The sequence below is a fragment of the Indicator indicator genome, chromosome 5 (genome assembly GCF_027791375.1).
Source record: "Indicator indicator isolate 239-I01 chromosome 5, UM_Iind_1.1, whole genome shotgun sequence".
NCBI lineage: Eukaryota > Metazoa > Chordata > Aves > Piciformes > Indicatoridae > Indicator > Indicator indicator.
In genome coordinates this window covers 20,556,285-20,570,960 of record NC_072014.1, presented here as the reverse complement: position 1 = coordinate 20,570,960, position 14,676 = coordinate 20,556,285, and the positions used below count along the sequence as shown (strand labels likewise).

Genomic DNA, 14,676 nt, shown 5'->3' with positions numbered 1-14,676 from the left:
ACCACAGCTGGTGAGATGGGGGCATAGTAAGGGTCTGAAGCATGCTGGGGACACAGCAGCACACCATGGAGATGAGCCAGGGGCTCCTGAGGTAGTAGCAGCCAACAGGAAAACATCAGGGAAACACCTTAACAGAATTAAGGGCTTTTTCTCTCAAAAGGGGACATGGCCAACAGCCCAGTGAAATGACTCTACACAAACACACGCAGCATGGGCAACAAACAGCAGGAGCTGGAAGCTGCCTTGCTGCTGGAAGGTTATGACATAGTGGCCATTACTGAAGCCTGGTGGGACGAATGCTGTGACTGGAGTGTCGCTTGTATTGATGGATGCAAGCTGTTCAGAAGGGACAGGAAGGGCAGAGGTGTTGCCCTTAATGAATTGAATGCAAAGAGATGTCCCTAAAGAACAGTCGCGAGCAAGTGGAAAGCTTATGGGTAGGAATTAAGAGATCAAGGCAACAAGCAGGACCTTGTGGATGGAGTCTACTACAGGCCTCCCAATCAAGAGGAGCCTATTGATGAAACATCTCTACTCCAGATACAGGAAGCATTGAACTCACAGGCTCTTGTTCTGCTGAAGGACTTCAACCACCACGACATTTGCTGGAAAAATAACACAGCAAGCTGTAGGCAACCCACAAGGTTCCTGGAGTTCCTTCATGATAACTTCTTGAAACATGAAACAGACAACCCTACCTGAGGAGATGCAATACTGGATCACCACTGGAGGTGAGCTCACCAGGGATGCCAAGACTGCAGGCAGCCTGGGCTGCAGTGATCATGCACTGGTGGAATTTTCAGTACTAAGGGACACGAATCAGTCAAGGAGCACAGTCAGGACCCTGAATTTCAGGAAAATTCCTGAAACGTAGGCTGCACCCTCCTTTGCTCAACTACTGTGGGTTTACTACTGGGGGGACAGACACACGGAGCTCGAGAAAGCTGCTAAAATACTCCTGAGCTGGTTATAATTAAAAAGCTTGTATTCTCCCAGCCCCAACGCAGACATTTGTGGTGAAGCACGGGCACGGACTACTAAGCCGGGCTCAAGTGTGCATACTGAGAAGCTCACGAAAGCCAGGGAAGAGCGACAACACCTTACAGGAAAGGAGTAACTCCTTTCCGCCCCCTCCCCGGGGCCCTACCTGACGGCAGCAGGGAGGCAGAGCACAGCTGAGCCACGGTCCGAGGCGGGAGGGCCGCCGAAACAGGAGGGAGCCAAAGAGACCCACACTCCCCCGCCCCGCTGCGGGCAGGGCGGGCTGCTGCGGGGGCCTGGGCGAGCCCATCGCGCCGTGCGCGGAGGGAGGACGGGCCAACCGACCGGCGGGCAAGCGGGGGGAGCCGCCGTCAGTCGGGTATGCGGCGACCTGCTCCTTGTCCAACATGGTCGCCGCTCACACCACCCATTCCTCATCCTCCGGCGAGTGGATCGCTTGCCTGGATAAAAGGTACCGGTATCTTCACAAGAGCGTCTGCGGAGGGAATGCTGTGTGCCTGTAACCTGCACCCCTGTATGCATGTGTATGTATGTGCTGGCACCCCGCTCCCCATCAGATCCCTCCTTACATAAGGAGTGTGGAGGTGAGAAGCAAAATGCCTGAAAGGCGCAGAGCCGGGGCGGCCGGAGCAGGATGAGGGCTCGAAATCCTCCGGGCAGCGGTACGAATGGGCAATCCCCACTGGGGTAGCTGCACACCGCCTGTATCCGCTGCCCGGAAAATGCTGCACGTGGTGGAGGAGGGGGAGCTCCAGAGCAGGGAGAAGGCACCGCGGCCCGGGGGTCTGGGGCTGCCGCCTTGGCACTCGCCGTGCTGACCACGCTAGACCCGCTGCCCGCCGCGTTCTGGCCCCAGTCCGCCCTCTGTCTTGCGTCACAGCCCGTCAGCACACCAGCCCCGACCTCGCGTCTGCACATCGGCCTCCCTGCACTTCGCCTCAGCACACCGCCCCGCTCCAGTTCCCAGTCTCTGGCCCAGCCGCCTCATAGGTGGGGCGGGAAAGGGCAGACCCTCAACTCAAACCGCTCAGTGGTTCAAGCAGGGGCAACACCGTTGGCTCGAGACTGGCGAAAAAAAAAAAAAAAACAAAAAAACCCCAAAACACCAAAAGAGCCCGTCCGCCCCGAAGGAGGCTGCTTTCATTGGCGACAAGCCTCTTCTAGAGCTTGCTGCGGCTGTACCCCAGGCCCGCGGCAGCGTTTGCTGCGGGTCGGGTACCGGCGGGCAGCCAGCACTGCGTGAGTGGGAGTTCCGGCTGCCTAACCTGGGCGCAGAAGTGGTGTGCTACCTTCTAAAAATACAGGCAAATTATTTCTTTACTTTTAAAAATAAATGCCTTGGAGTGCTCTTGCTGGGTGTTGCAGCAGAAAGTCTCTCAGTGTTGGTTTGTATGCTGGGTGGTTTGAACATCCTTTGCTGTATTCCTCCCTTCAACACTGGACTACCTCAGAAGCACAGTAATTTGATTTCTGAATCCTCACTGTATCTCCTGTAGTCTAGGAAAATCGTTAACAAAAATTTAGACCATAATTGTGCTATGTGGTTTAAATAAAGCTGTTAGAGAGAATTCACTTACATGGTATATAGTAATTCACTGAGCATCGTTAGTCAGCTTTTGACAGTTGATGCCTTTTGGGACTGCGCTGTGGAGAGAGGGGACTGCACTGCATAGAAGAGGAACCTTTCTTTTCTCCCAGTTTTTACTGTTTTCAGGTAACCTCTTAGTGTTGTAGGACTGCACGTCTAATACTGTTTTCCTTAACAGTCCAGGCAGCAAACTGTAAGAAGTTAATGCAGCTTTTGGTCTGGACATCTATTTTATTTACTGTTGTTTGCTATTTTATTTATTTTATTTACGTTTTTATGTGATTGGTAAAACACACACTGACTTCTGTGTATTTTAAATATCTACCCTTGTTTAATCATGACAAATCGATAGAAATAACCCATTTTTCACATAATTTGGATCTGAGCAAAATCATGAACATACATGACAGCTCCTGCATGCTTGATGTTTTCTCTTTGTATGTAGTATATGATTAAAGTGGTGTATGCTTGGAGCAAGTCTGTGGGGTTACATCTGCAACAGGCACTGCAGTGGATGTGGAAACTCAGAGACAGAGCAGTATAGACTTAGCCTAAGTGCTTTCCAGCGCTCATGCAAAGGTGCGGTCTTGTGAGAGTGATGAATGATAACGTTTATTTTTCCGCATCATGCAGCTCATTTTCTAGTCCAGTGCAAAGGTTCAGTCTTTGACAAATAATATAAAAGCCCTTTCCATATTTTCTCAGAGAGCCCAAAATACTTTTTAATATAGCTTGCCATAATCTTGTAGGTCTGTGCATTTCGTTGCATATATGAATTCAAGGTAACTCATAGTGAGAGCAGGCGTTCTATTTGAAATGGATTCAAGCTGTTGTTACTCTCTTCTCACAGGCTGGGCATTTTGAGTATCATCTTCCATTTTTACATGTGGTTGTAGTAAGTTACACACTGGTTCTGTGGTCAGGTATTAAGAGGAAGATACAGCAATTACCCTAGCATTCATGGGTATAAACATTGTCATTGCCCACCAGAGCAAGCTAGTACATGCGTATGTCTATTGGAACATGGTATCTTCAAATTTAGTTGGTAGTTTTGTGAAGTGGCACGTGATTGGGGTGGTGGTACTTGTGGAACTGTAAGGTATTTTCATCTACCAGACGATCCTGGAAACATGTTTAAACTGTCATTGCCTGACTCATTTCTGACATGTTAAGATTCAATCTCTAAATCCTGTATTCTGAGAAGACAATTCTTTTTTTTAATGAAAAATTATATTTCTGCAAAGGAATAAAACCCCATCAAACAAGCTGGTTCTGTGTGTGGGATTTCAATAATTTTTGCTTCCTCATATTAAACAACTGTTTATACCAGCAGTGAAAAATCTCATTGGTGGCATTTAAATGTATCAGAAAGGCAAGACAAGGTAAAATCAGGTAGATGAGTTTTTGAACCTCTAAGTTCCTTGTTGATGCCTTTTGCCATACCTTTAGGGCCACAAAGATGATCCAAGTGCTGGAGCACCTCTGCTGAGGGAGTTGGGGTTGTTCATCCTAGAGAAAAGAATCTGGGAGGGACCTTAGAGCTGCCTTCCAATACCTGAAGGGAACCTACAGGAATGTAGGAGAAGGTTTGTTTTCGAATAGCTTTGAGAAGGCTATGTTTTGTCTTTGAGTTAGAAATGTACACGTTATCAGGAACTAAGAGACTAGACAGGATTTGGCTGGACATGGTGTTAGCATTGTTTGTTAGCATTAACCAATTGTATGCTTTGCTTGACGGCATGTCAGTAGAAAGGTAACCAGTTGGAGTGTGACAACACTGCATTAGAAACCTATGTAAGTTAACTATGTAACACAGTAAGTGCTTTTGCAATAAACATCTTGAAACTGTGAAAGCCCTGTCCATTTCATCACACAGGAAGGCTGGAGAGGGACTTTTTGCAAAGATGTCTAGCAATGGTGAAACGCTGGAACAGGTTCCCTAGGGAGGTCATGGATGCCGCCTCCCTGGAGGTGTTTAAGACCAGGTTAGACAAGGCCTTGAGTAACCAAGTCTATTTGAGAGGCATCCCTGCCCAATGCAGGAGCATTGGAGTCGGTGATCTCTGAGGTCACTTCCAGCCTAAGCCATTCTGTGAATTGAAACCATGCCCTCAAACCCTGGTGGCTGCCAGGTATTTTTAAAATACAAGTGTTTTTCTTATTTAGTGTGACATCCGTTTTCGTCAGCTTCTTACAATTTGCTGCACTTAGCAAGGTCATCATTCTTGTGATACTTAACTTTTCTCTGTTAGTATTTTCTGCATTGTATTTGGTATGATCACTTCTGCTACTTTATCAGTATCCTCAGTCAGTGTTTCCTGAACTGACTTTACACTTTCATCTTTGAATTCAGCAGTTATCAAAATGTATGTATGTCAATATAAATCTGTAGAAGTTATTTCATAGTTGCCATAAGTTTTAAATTTTCATTAGCTGCAGCCATGCAGATAGAAAATGGTAAAGGTGCACTTAGCATGGTGTATTGGTGGATGGCAGTGGCCAGAGTTTGAGCCAAGGGATAACATCATTTGTCTGTATTGTTCAATTTTAAATTTAATTTGCAATGTATCTCATAGTTTGTCTTCATATTAAAATGCTTTTAATGCCTACTATGAAGTTTCAGTGCTGATTAATGTAATTTTATCCAGAAGTATATCTATACTTCTGTCAAATGAAATTTTAGCTGTCCTGAGATCCAGTTCATGTTTATGACTGTTGGAATGTTTATTAGATAAGGGTTAGTCACACCTTGGTTGCAAAGCATGCACCACACATAGAAACTTTTATCAATGAAAAGGGAAAATTTCCTTGTAATTTTGCTTTTTAAGTATTTTGTCTTTGTAAAAAGCATATGAATATGATAGTATAGCCGTATTGTACAGATAGTGTTATTTTTAACTTGAGATAAATATTTATGGATATCATTACTTAATAAATACATCTTTTGCCATTCCACTGATAAAACAGATTTGAAAACTGGTTGGAAGGATGCATATCTTGTAGGGCAGGGTATGTAAAGAAATAAAGTGCACTTGAGTGCACTCTGTCTTATTGGTTGGACTTGATGCTCTTGGAGGTCTCTTCCAACCTGGGTGATTCTGTGATCCCCCAGTCATTTTTCAATTTAACAGAACAGGACAGCCTCACCAGCACCATCTTAGCTGAGAGGGGCTAAGCTCAGTGAGATTGCTGTCTAGTGAACAACAGTGGCGATCACAGAAGAGAGTGGCACAAGTACTCTGGTATGGTCTCTGAAAAACCTTTCCAGACCCATGTAGGAGGGGCAGGGAGATTCACTTTCTTGGGGTTGATGTTTGCAGCCCATTCCACTGATCTGCAGAATGGTTCCTTTTCTGGTTTAATACATTCTATCAGTGCCTTCTATCAGTGTGACTACAGTGACATTAAAGCTTTAATAATTCTCTGCCATCAGTAGTAGTTTTCTAATTAATAGGCTTAATCATTAATGTTCTAAGGAATCACAGAATCATAGGAGTTGAAAGCGACCTATGGTGATCATCTAGTCCACCCCGCGCTGCTAAAATTAGTGCACCTAGAGCAGGTTGCACGGGATCACATCCAGGTGGGTTTTAAGTATCTCCAGTGAAGACAACTCCACAACCTCTCTGGGCAGCCTGGCCTAGTGGCTCTGTTGCCTTCATAGTAAAGACATTTTTTCTTACGTTCAGACAGAACATCTGTGTTCTAGTTTGTATCTGTTGCCCCCTCTTTTATTGCTGGGCAGCACTGAAAAGAGTCTGGCCCCATTCCTCTTGGTGCTCACCCTCTATGTATTTATAAGCATTCATAATTTCCTTTCTCAGTGTTCTCCAGGCTAAACAGCCTCAAGTCTTTCAGCCTCTCCTCATAAGAGAGGTGCTTCAGTCCCCTGCTGATCTTCACAACTCTTTGCTGAACTCTATCCAGTCATTCCTTGTCTCTCTTGAGTGGGGAGCCCAGAACTGAACACAGACTTCAGATGTGGTCTCCCTAGAGGAGAGTGGAAGGATAATACCTTTGTCCTGCACTCCAAGATACCATTGGCCTTCTTGACCACAAGGACACATTACTGCCTCATGGTTAACTTGTTATCCACTAGGACTCGGCTGTTTAAATATTATTCCAAAATGTGCTTTAAAAAAGGCCACGTTTACAGCAATTCAGTAAGATGGCTGCAATGAGGAAGTAAATTTATGTTGTCCTGTACTGATATTCCATCAGAATTGGTATCATTAATGTGAATTTAATTATGATTACCGCAGTTAGAATGATAATTTTATTGAAAGATGGTTTGTAGGAAGCAATTGAACTTTGCCTGAGTTTTGCAGGCATGTGGAAAAACTGTTAATTGATGGCATGGTATTTGATTATCCTCATGCTTTCTCACCAAGAAAAAACATTCTTTTGAAACCAGTCTCATTGTTATAGATTATAAGATCTTAAGCATTTAATAGAAATGAGTTTTAGTACTACTACTGTTACTGTTACACTGCAGTCTGGAGTTTTTACAGAGGCAAAATTCTAGTATGAACTAAACCACCTCAACTTGGGACACCTAGTGTTACTTAATTCTTTAATCCTAAACATTTGAGAATGTTTCCCAGGAGCTCTGATCGAATCCAAAGGCATTTAGTTGTCAAACAACTTGCATCCTAGTTCCTTTTTGTGCTTATTCATGATTTTAACCAAGCAGCAAATCTTAAACTAAGTGTTTGTCTGTGTGTCTCATCCGAGACATTAATCAGTTGTTATTCTGGGATGCAGTTAAGATTTGCATGGTTTGCATGCTGGCTGCTGCTGGTTTGGTTTCTGGTTTTGTTTGCTTGTCTGTTTTACTTTGTAAACATAACTAGAGGAGAAGGTACCTTTTCTAAGACACATTAATAGTTAGATCTTTTACTGAAAGCCTCTTCCAAATTCTAGATAATTTCCAAATATGCTGGATCAAAATGTGTGTCCTTCCAGTAAAAATATTTGTGGAAATGTAGTTGCATACACAAATATTAAACAGTATATTTTGAAGAAAGGCTGTTGAAACAAATGGATTGCAGTAATGAATTATTAAACATTGTAAGGAATATAGTATTTTTCAAATTACTACTATCCATATTACTTAGAAGTTTGAATTCCTCTTTTTCTTTAGAACATATCTGCGTGTACCCCTTCAAACACTCACTTCATGTACTCCAACTGGAAGTAACTGCTGCTAATACAAAGCATACTAGCTCAGCTGTTTGCTAAAGTAACTCTCTAGAAACACAACTTTAATCTATCTTTCCCAATCTATATGAGGTTTGATTTCTCACTGCTGTGGTGATGTTTCAAGCACTGAAAAGTGTGGCTCAGCTACCTATGAAATTGCTGTCCTTCAGTGGTGACTCACTTTACTGGGGTCACAAAGCAGTTTTGTTGTATGCCTGACACAAGGCACATCTTGACACATCAGTGGAAGTGAGCCCTGCTCTCACCTTCTTCTGAACTAGAGGAAAATCCCATCTCTTGAGCCTTCAGCAATTCTCAGGAAAAACCCCTACAGAGTCTGTGAATTAATTTGCCTCCTCCCACCCCCAGCCTTGTTCTTTTGACAGGAACAGAAGCGGAAGACATTTCTGCACTCGCATTTCAGAAAGAGTGCTGATTAAGTTTTGATGCATGTTGTATGCTGACTCTCTTTGTTTTTTTCCCTGTCCAGCTGCATCAAACAATTAAAACCACTAAATGCTGAGATCATGCAATCAGTTCTATGCACATGAACTGGTGGACTTAAATGGAATAGGCGTATGAGTGAACATCTCAGACACAGCTTTTCTAGGAAAAAGGGTACTCTGAGAATGATATGTTTTTTTTTCCCTAGTTGGATTTTGCTGTTAATTTTGAGACTCCATAAATTACGGGAGTTAGTGTTGCAAGGTGGTGTAGTTTGGGTGGGGATCTTATATAAACGGCTTTTAAATCTGTTTGCAAGATGCACCTCCTAATCTTCTTAAAAGGATTTTGACAAGAGAGGTAATGCTTATTGGTACCTGTCAGCTAGTGCACAGTCAAAAATAAGGAATGGGTGGAACCTTACTTGAAATATTTCAAAAGGGAGCTGTTGTAGTTAGATGTAGTTTGAAATGGTAAGAGGATGTCACTGTGATGTACAGAGTTAGTATTCTCATCTGTAGTTAATAAGGGTAAGTTGGAGCATAAATGAGGATAGAGATTTAATCCCTTCTAGACTTAATTTAATAAGAAAGATGAGAGTCAGAGATTCACTATGAGTAGGATCTGGGCTTCTTCCCTTACACTGTGGGTGTAACAATAAGATGATAGAGATACCTGTTTCTGAATTTGGTTTTTGCTTATTGCAAGCTATCTGACTTCTGTTTGTTTAGAAGCTCATCCAGTGTAAAATTAACTAGCAGCATTTAGTGAGTGGTAGGTCTAATATCACTGGCAACTGCATATCTTTATAGTGCTCTTTCACACATAAGTGATTTCTGCATCCGATCCCACATGATCTCTGACGAACTTTCTCTGTTTCTGTGTGTAGTGGTAGGCATTTAATCTATTATGAAAGAGTCTTTCTAATGCTGTCAGCTAGTGGTTTGCTTGCCTGCTGGTTCATAATGTTTGCTAATCACATTTAAAATGTATGTTATGGAGCTAGTTTACTTTAGTTTCAAAAATATGTACTAATTTTCTAAACTTACTGAACTGCTGGTCCACATACACTTTGTTGGAGGGAGCTCTAATTTCTTTTTTGCTTGAAATTATATTTTTTAAAGATGTTGCTGTCAGAGATTTTAAATATATAAAATATTTGGATTAAAACTCTTTACCCTTACCAATGAAGATCTGAGATTCTTGCTTGCATATTTAATTTGTCCAACATTAAGAGACAGGAACTTTGTGAAAGAAAATGTACTTGTTAAAGTTGTCTTTCTTGCTTGCAAGTGAGAGAGAATATTCAAGGTAGTTTGTACGCAGTAATGCACAGAAGAGAGCTGTCTGCATAAGAGTTACCACTGATACCTGAAGTCTGTCTTTTAGCCAGATGGAGAAGTTCTGTTTTGGGGTACTCTTTCCACAGACCTCTTCTATGTTTGGGCATTGATTATTTGTGTCCCCATATGAACCTGAAACTCTACATCATTCTAAGCTCTTTAGGATAAAATACTGTATCATTACATATACTTTCTCCCTAATTGCTACAGCAGGACTTTGGTGCTAAATGGGGCTTCTGGATACTGCCTGTGTTGAAATGACAGTAATCATGCTTAAGTTGATAAAGCACAGTTGCTAAGATGTTCTGGAAGGGTTTCGTCACACACCTGTGAAGCACATTTTAGTTGGTTTGTATGATAATGTGACAATGTAAACATTTGTAAGTTTGGTGCATGCAGGTGGGGATGTTTCTCTGATAAAGCTGTTGAGAATTTTGTCCTTTGTTTTCATGCAGACCTTTGGAACGCTCCAGTGAAGATATAGATATTATATTTACACGACTGAAAGAAGTGAAAGCTTTTGAGAAATTTCATCCAAACCTCCTCCAGCAGATATGTCTCTGTGGATATTATGAAAATCTGGAAAAAGGAATCACATGTAAGAGCGCTTCATATGTTCATCTATTTTTTTGTGGATGAAATTTGATCTTTGGCAGGGATTGTCTCTAGGAGATTGATGAGAGAGTACAATCAGTGGAACAGCCTTATAAATGTTTACAATGATAGTTAAAGGGGAAGGCAAGACTAAAGTGCTGCTTGCTTTACAAATACAGTGTGTAATGAATCTATGGTAACAAAGCAAACGTTATTACATTCAGGACTTTGCCACTGTTTTGTTGAAAGATTAAAAGCAAGTTATTGCACTTAAGCCTTGTTCTTCCCTTGTAAATACATTATTGATCTCTTTTGTACGTTCTTTATGATGTCAGGGGCAAAAGTGTATCATGTAGGCATTTCACTTAATAGTGTGTGGTTTGCCGTCACTCTGGGATAACACAGGATACATTTGCAGAGCTGCATACTTCTGTGGGGTGCAACAGCTCTGTGCCTGCTATGGCAGCCCATGTGCCAGATAAGGGTGGAGAGCTGTGCTTGGTCTGTGAAACTGAGATGGAAATAAGTGCTGTCCTGTGATGGCAATGTGTGAGTTCCTCGAGCAGGGGAACAGCTGATGGTGTTTAACAAAGTCTCAGACACCCATCAGGTAAATCTGGCACTAGGGTTTGCTTAGAGCAATAGGAATTCTGATGCTCTGGCTTTGAAGTGTCTGAACATCAAAAGTCCTGTGGTTACTTCTCAGTCAGAACTCCTTCTGAACTCAGTAGGAGCTATGTCTGCGTTGGAAGATTTTGAATTTCAATGGGACGTTGTTCAAAAAATATTTTTTGTTTGTTTGTTTTTAACTAAGATGGCAGTAAAAGAGAAGCAAACTGGGAAGAAGAGTGAAACAATTCTATGTGCTTTCACTGTTTCTGTAGTCTATTGACCAGTTTAATAAAGGATGTGCTTTCCAATGTTGTTGGAAATATTACTGTAATAGGAAGCAAGTAATTTGATACGATAATTTTTTTAGTGCCAGCAGTGACTACAGTAGTACAGGAATATGAAGGAAAATGTTTGTTAATGTTGCTAAACTTAAAGAGATAGCTCTTGTTTATAAGATTTCATCTTTCCAGTATTCCGTCAGGGTGACATTGGGACGAGTTGGTATGCTGTTCTGACAGGATCACTGGATGTGAAGGTTTCTGATACAAGCAACCACCAGGTAAAATACGTTTTTAATTGAAATAATTCGGTCAGTAGTACAAAGAAAGAATATAACTTATGTTGAGATAGATAACAACATGTGTTGTACAGATATTTTGTCTTATCACAAGCATATTTCTCTGGGTCTCTGTTGTCCTTTCTCTACGAAGACAAATGATGCTATCGATTTCTTGAGAACTGAAATGTAATGCTCTAGAAAGGAGTCTGCATTTTAATATGAAACAAGACTCCTCTGTCTTTTCTAATAGTGCCATATGAAGTTAAACTAAAGATCTAAGAGTTGTTAATTAATTTCCTGGAAATATTTTAATTCAGCCCTTGTTCAGAAGGTCCAAACCAACCCATGAACAGTACAGTTCAATAATAGCATACTGCAGCCCCCATTGCAAGAATAGGTAAGTGTTATAGTAATAGCAGAGTATAGGAGCTGCTGCCATGTTGGACTATAAGCCTGGAAGTAATGCCTATTCAGTGTACAAAATAGAACAAGTAAAATGCATCCTAACTGCAAGTGGTGTCTCAGTATCTTGTCACTTCTGGATTTACAAAATTGGAAATTTAGAGTAAATACATAAAAGGGTGAGATATTTCTCCTGGAGAGTCTCCTGCTGATATTGTCTAATGTTATGCTGACAACTCATGCACTTCCTGCTGTGGCCTAAATCTTCTGGGAAGGTATCATCTCGCATTCGCTGCCTCCATGTTTGAGATTCAGAATTGTTCCATCATTTAGCTGAGGATGGGACTGTACCGCTGATGTAACTCCTTTTGTCCACCTTGACTGAATGGTGGACGCGTGCATGGTGCTGGTAGTGGTGTATTCTTTGCTCAAAGTTTGGCTGATTTGAGATGGTTCCTTCATCACAGCAGATTGGCAGAATTTAGATTTTTCACTTTGTTGAGCACTGCAGTGTGTGAGCACTGGGTCTTTCTGCATCTTAGAGTAAAATGATAGATACAAAAGGCACTTCTTTCATATAATTATTTTTAGTGATCACTGTACTAATTAGAGACTGATGGAGAATGTAATTAGCATAATTTGAGCAATTCTCAGCATGGCCTGCCTGTCATTAATATTGTCACAGTTTGGAGCAGTACTGGGCTCCTAGGAGACCCTTTTCTGTGCAGGTAGGTCTGAAGCAATCAGGAATATTTTCTGGTGTTTGCCAAAAGAGGGCACCACGCTGTTATTAAGGACTAGTGCTCTTCACTGAATCAGGAAGAAGGATGTCTGCTAAAGTGGTCTGGATGTGTAAGTTAAATTAAGAATCTGTTTGGAATTAAGAATCTGTTTCGTTAGATGGAGGATGGAACATTACATTAGATTTCTTAGAAGAATGTAAATACTTTTTCCTGCTTGTTCAGTTTCACTGTGTTTTCCTGCCAGTAGGAGACTATAGAACTACATGTAGTTCTAGTTCTAGAAATAATGTTCTACAATGATTTCTTAACCTCGTGTTTCCTTCTCACAGGAACAATGAACTAAATTCTTACCACTGCCTAGTTGCCACAGATTACAGCCACACTGCTGAAAGGACAGCAGCTCATGCATTCTAGTGCTGGATATGTTTGGTGATTTGGGAATCCTAAATAGTATTTGAGTCCAGTGTTTTCTCTGGTTTTGCTCCATGTTTATACTACATCCCTCCTTGTCCACCTTAGATCTCCTCTTTGTCCTGCTTTTAGCTCCTGGGTGCTGTGTGCCAGTCTTGCTTGTGCTTCCCGTTGTAGGTTAGGGATTAACTGTCCTACCATAGAGATTAAAAAGTCCTCCAGAAGACAACACAGTCCAAGGGGATGCAAGATATTCCCTTTTCCTGTATCTCCCTACATAAGGAGCAAAATGTCCAGTCGTCACTTGCTCGCTCTCTCTTTCTCTCTCTCCTCTCTGCTCTGGGCATGTGAACTGCTGCTGTCGTGTTCTGCTGTGTGGGAGTGAGGCCTGGTTGGCGGGATGTGCTGGTTTGAGGCCAGACAGATCCTCTCTTGCCCCAAGAGGGACAAAAGAATGACACTCACACAAATGGATTGGAGAGTGATGGAAAGTTTAAATGGAAAAGCAATTGGTGAAACTACAAAATATTACAAAGCATAGTGGCAAAGAACATCCCAAAGCATACAGAACCCCTTACATAGTACCCAGAGGCTTCCCAATCCTACTCTTTTCCCCCCACCTGAAGGTATACCCAAACCCCCAGGGCTCTTTCTTCCCCCCCTCTCCCACTGCTAGGTTAGTCTCAGGCTGGCCAGGTCTGAGACTGCCCCCCCCTTCATTCTCCTCCTGGCATTAGGCCTAGACAAGCCTAAGAGGACAAGAGGATACTCCCACACTGTTACCCGATAAGAGAGAGCATCTCCCATGGGAACAGAGAGGGAAGAAAGAGAAAGAGAATGACTTTGCAGATGGATTTATAGGGCGCAGGATTTATGGGTAGAAATACTCCGTTTCCTGTGTCCACCCCTATTGGGTGAGCACCTGGGACACCAGAGGTGTAATTTATGTGGCAGTAGGAGGGGGCACTCAGCCTGAACTGCCACACGGGAATCTGTTTCTTGCTGGGTAGCTAAGGCCTACACTGGGCTTATCTTGAGGCGAGGGGCAGTGAAGCCTGGTGGGGGGGGAGGTTTGGCTGGCTGGGAGTGTATTTTTGATGTGTCATTAAGGCCTAGCAGAGGCCTGGTTGTGGCTTGGTGGGGGGCTTAGCCAGCGTCGGGTAAGCCAGGGTCGATTCTGAGTGTGTATATATATCCTTTTGCCTTTGTGCCTTTTGTATATGATTTACTTTTGTAAATAGTATTTCTGTTTAACCTCCCATTCTGTGTGAGTGTGTTCATTTACTCCTTTGGGGTAAATTCATTCTGTCCTCAGTCCAGAGCTGTTTCAGCTCAAAGATGCTTCCTTGTGGCATAGCGCTGGCCATTCTTGACCTTAATGTGCTTGCTAGCACTCCCTGCCTGCTGTGCTCACTACAGGCTCAGATAATGGAGGAAATAGTGACTCCATAGGTGGGCAGCCCTGACAGACTCAGTTGCCAGTATTGTTTGCCCAGCTAGGAATGGATGAGCAGTGCTTAAGGTGTAGGGATGCTTGCATCCTATCCTGGAGGACATTTTCCAGCAGTAGCATCCAGGAGCCAAAGCTTCCATTGCAGAGTCGTAGTGATTATTCATTGCTGTATTGTTACTATTATACCATAAATGACACTAATGCTGGTGAGAAAGTTCCATCAGAGAAGAGGAGATAGAGAAATTTACCTGGACCTACAATTTTAGTAGTTTGTAGTCGTATGTTAAAGTACAGAAGGACTATGCCATCTTTTCCAGGAAGAG

At 42.6% G+C, this 14,676-nt stretch overlaps 1 protein-coding gene across 1 annotated transcript in view; it reads left to right on the top strand.

Annotated features, from left to right (window-relative positions):
* The first annotated feature begins 1,388 nt into the window (after window positions 1-1,388).
* Window positions 1,389-14,676, top strand: part of RAPGEF4 (Rap guanine nucleotide exchange factor 4) — a 144,817-nt gene continuing 131,529 nt past the window's right edge. The window contains exons 1-3 of the mRNA XM_054381362.1: window positions 1,389-1,453; window positions 10,035-10,177; window positions 11,256-11,344. Coding sequence (XP_054237337.1) covers window positions 1,389-1,453; window positions 10,035-10,177; window positions 11,256-11,344 — 297 coding nt within the window. The remainder of the gene's footprint in view (window positions 1,454-10,034; window positions 10,178-11,255; window positions 11,345-14,676) is intronic.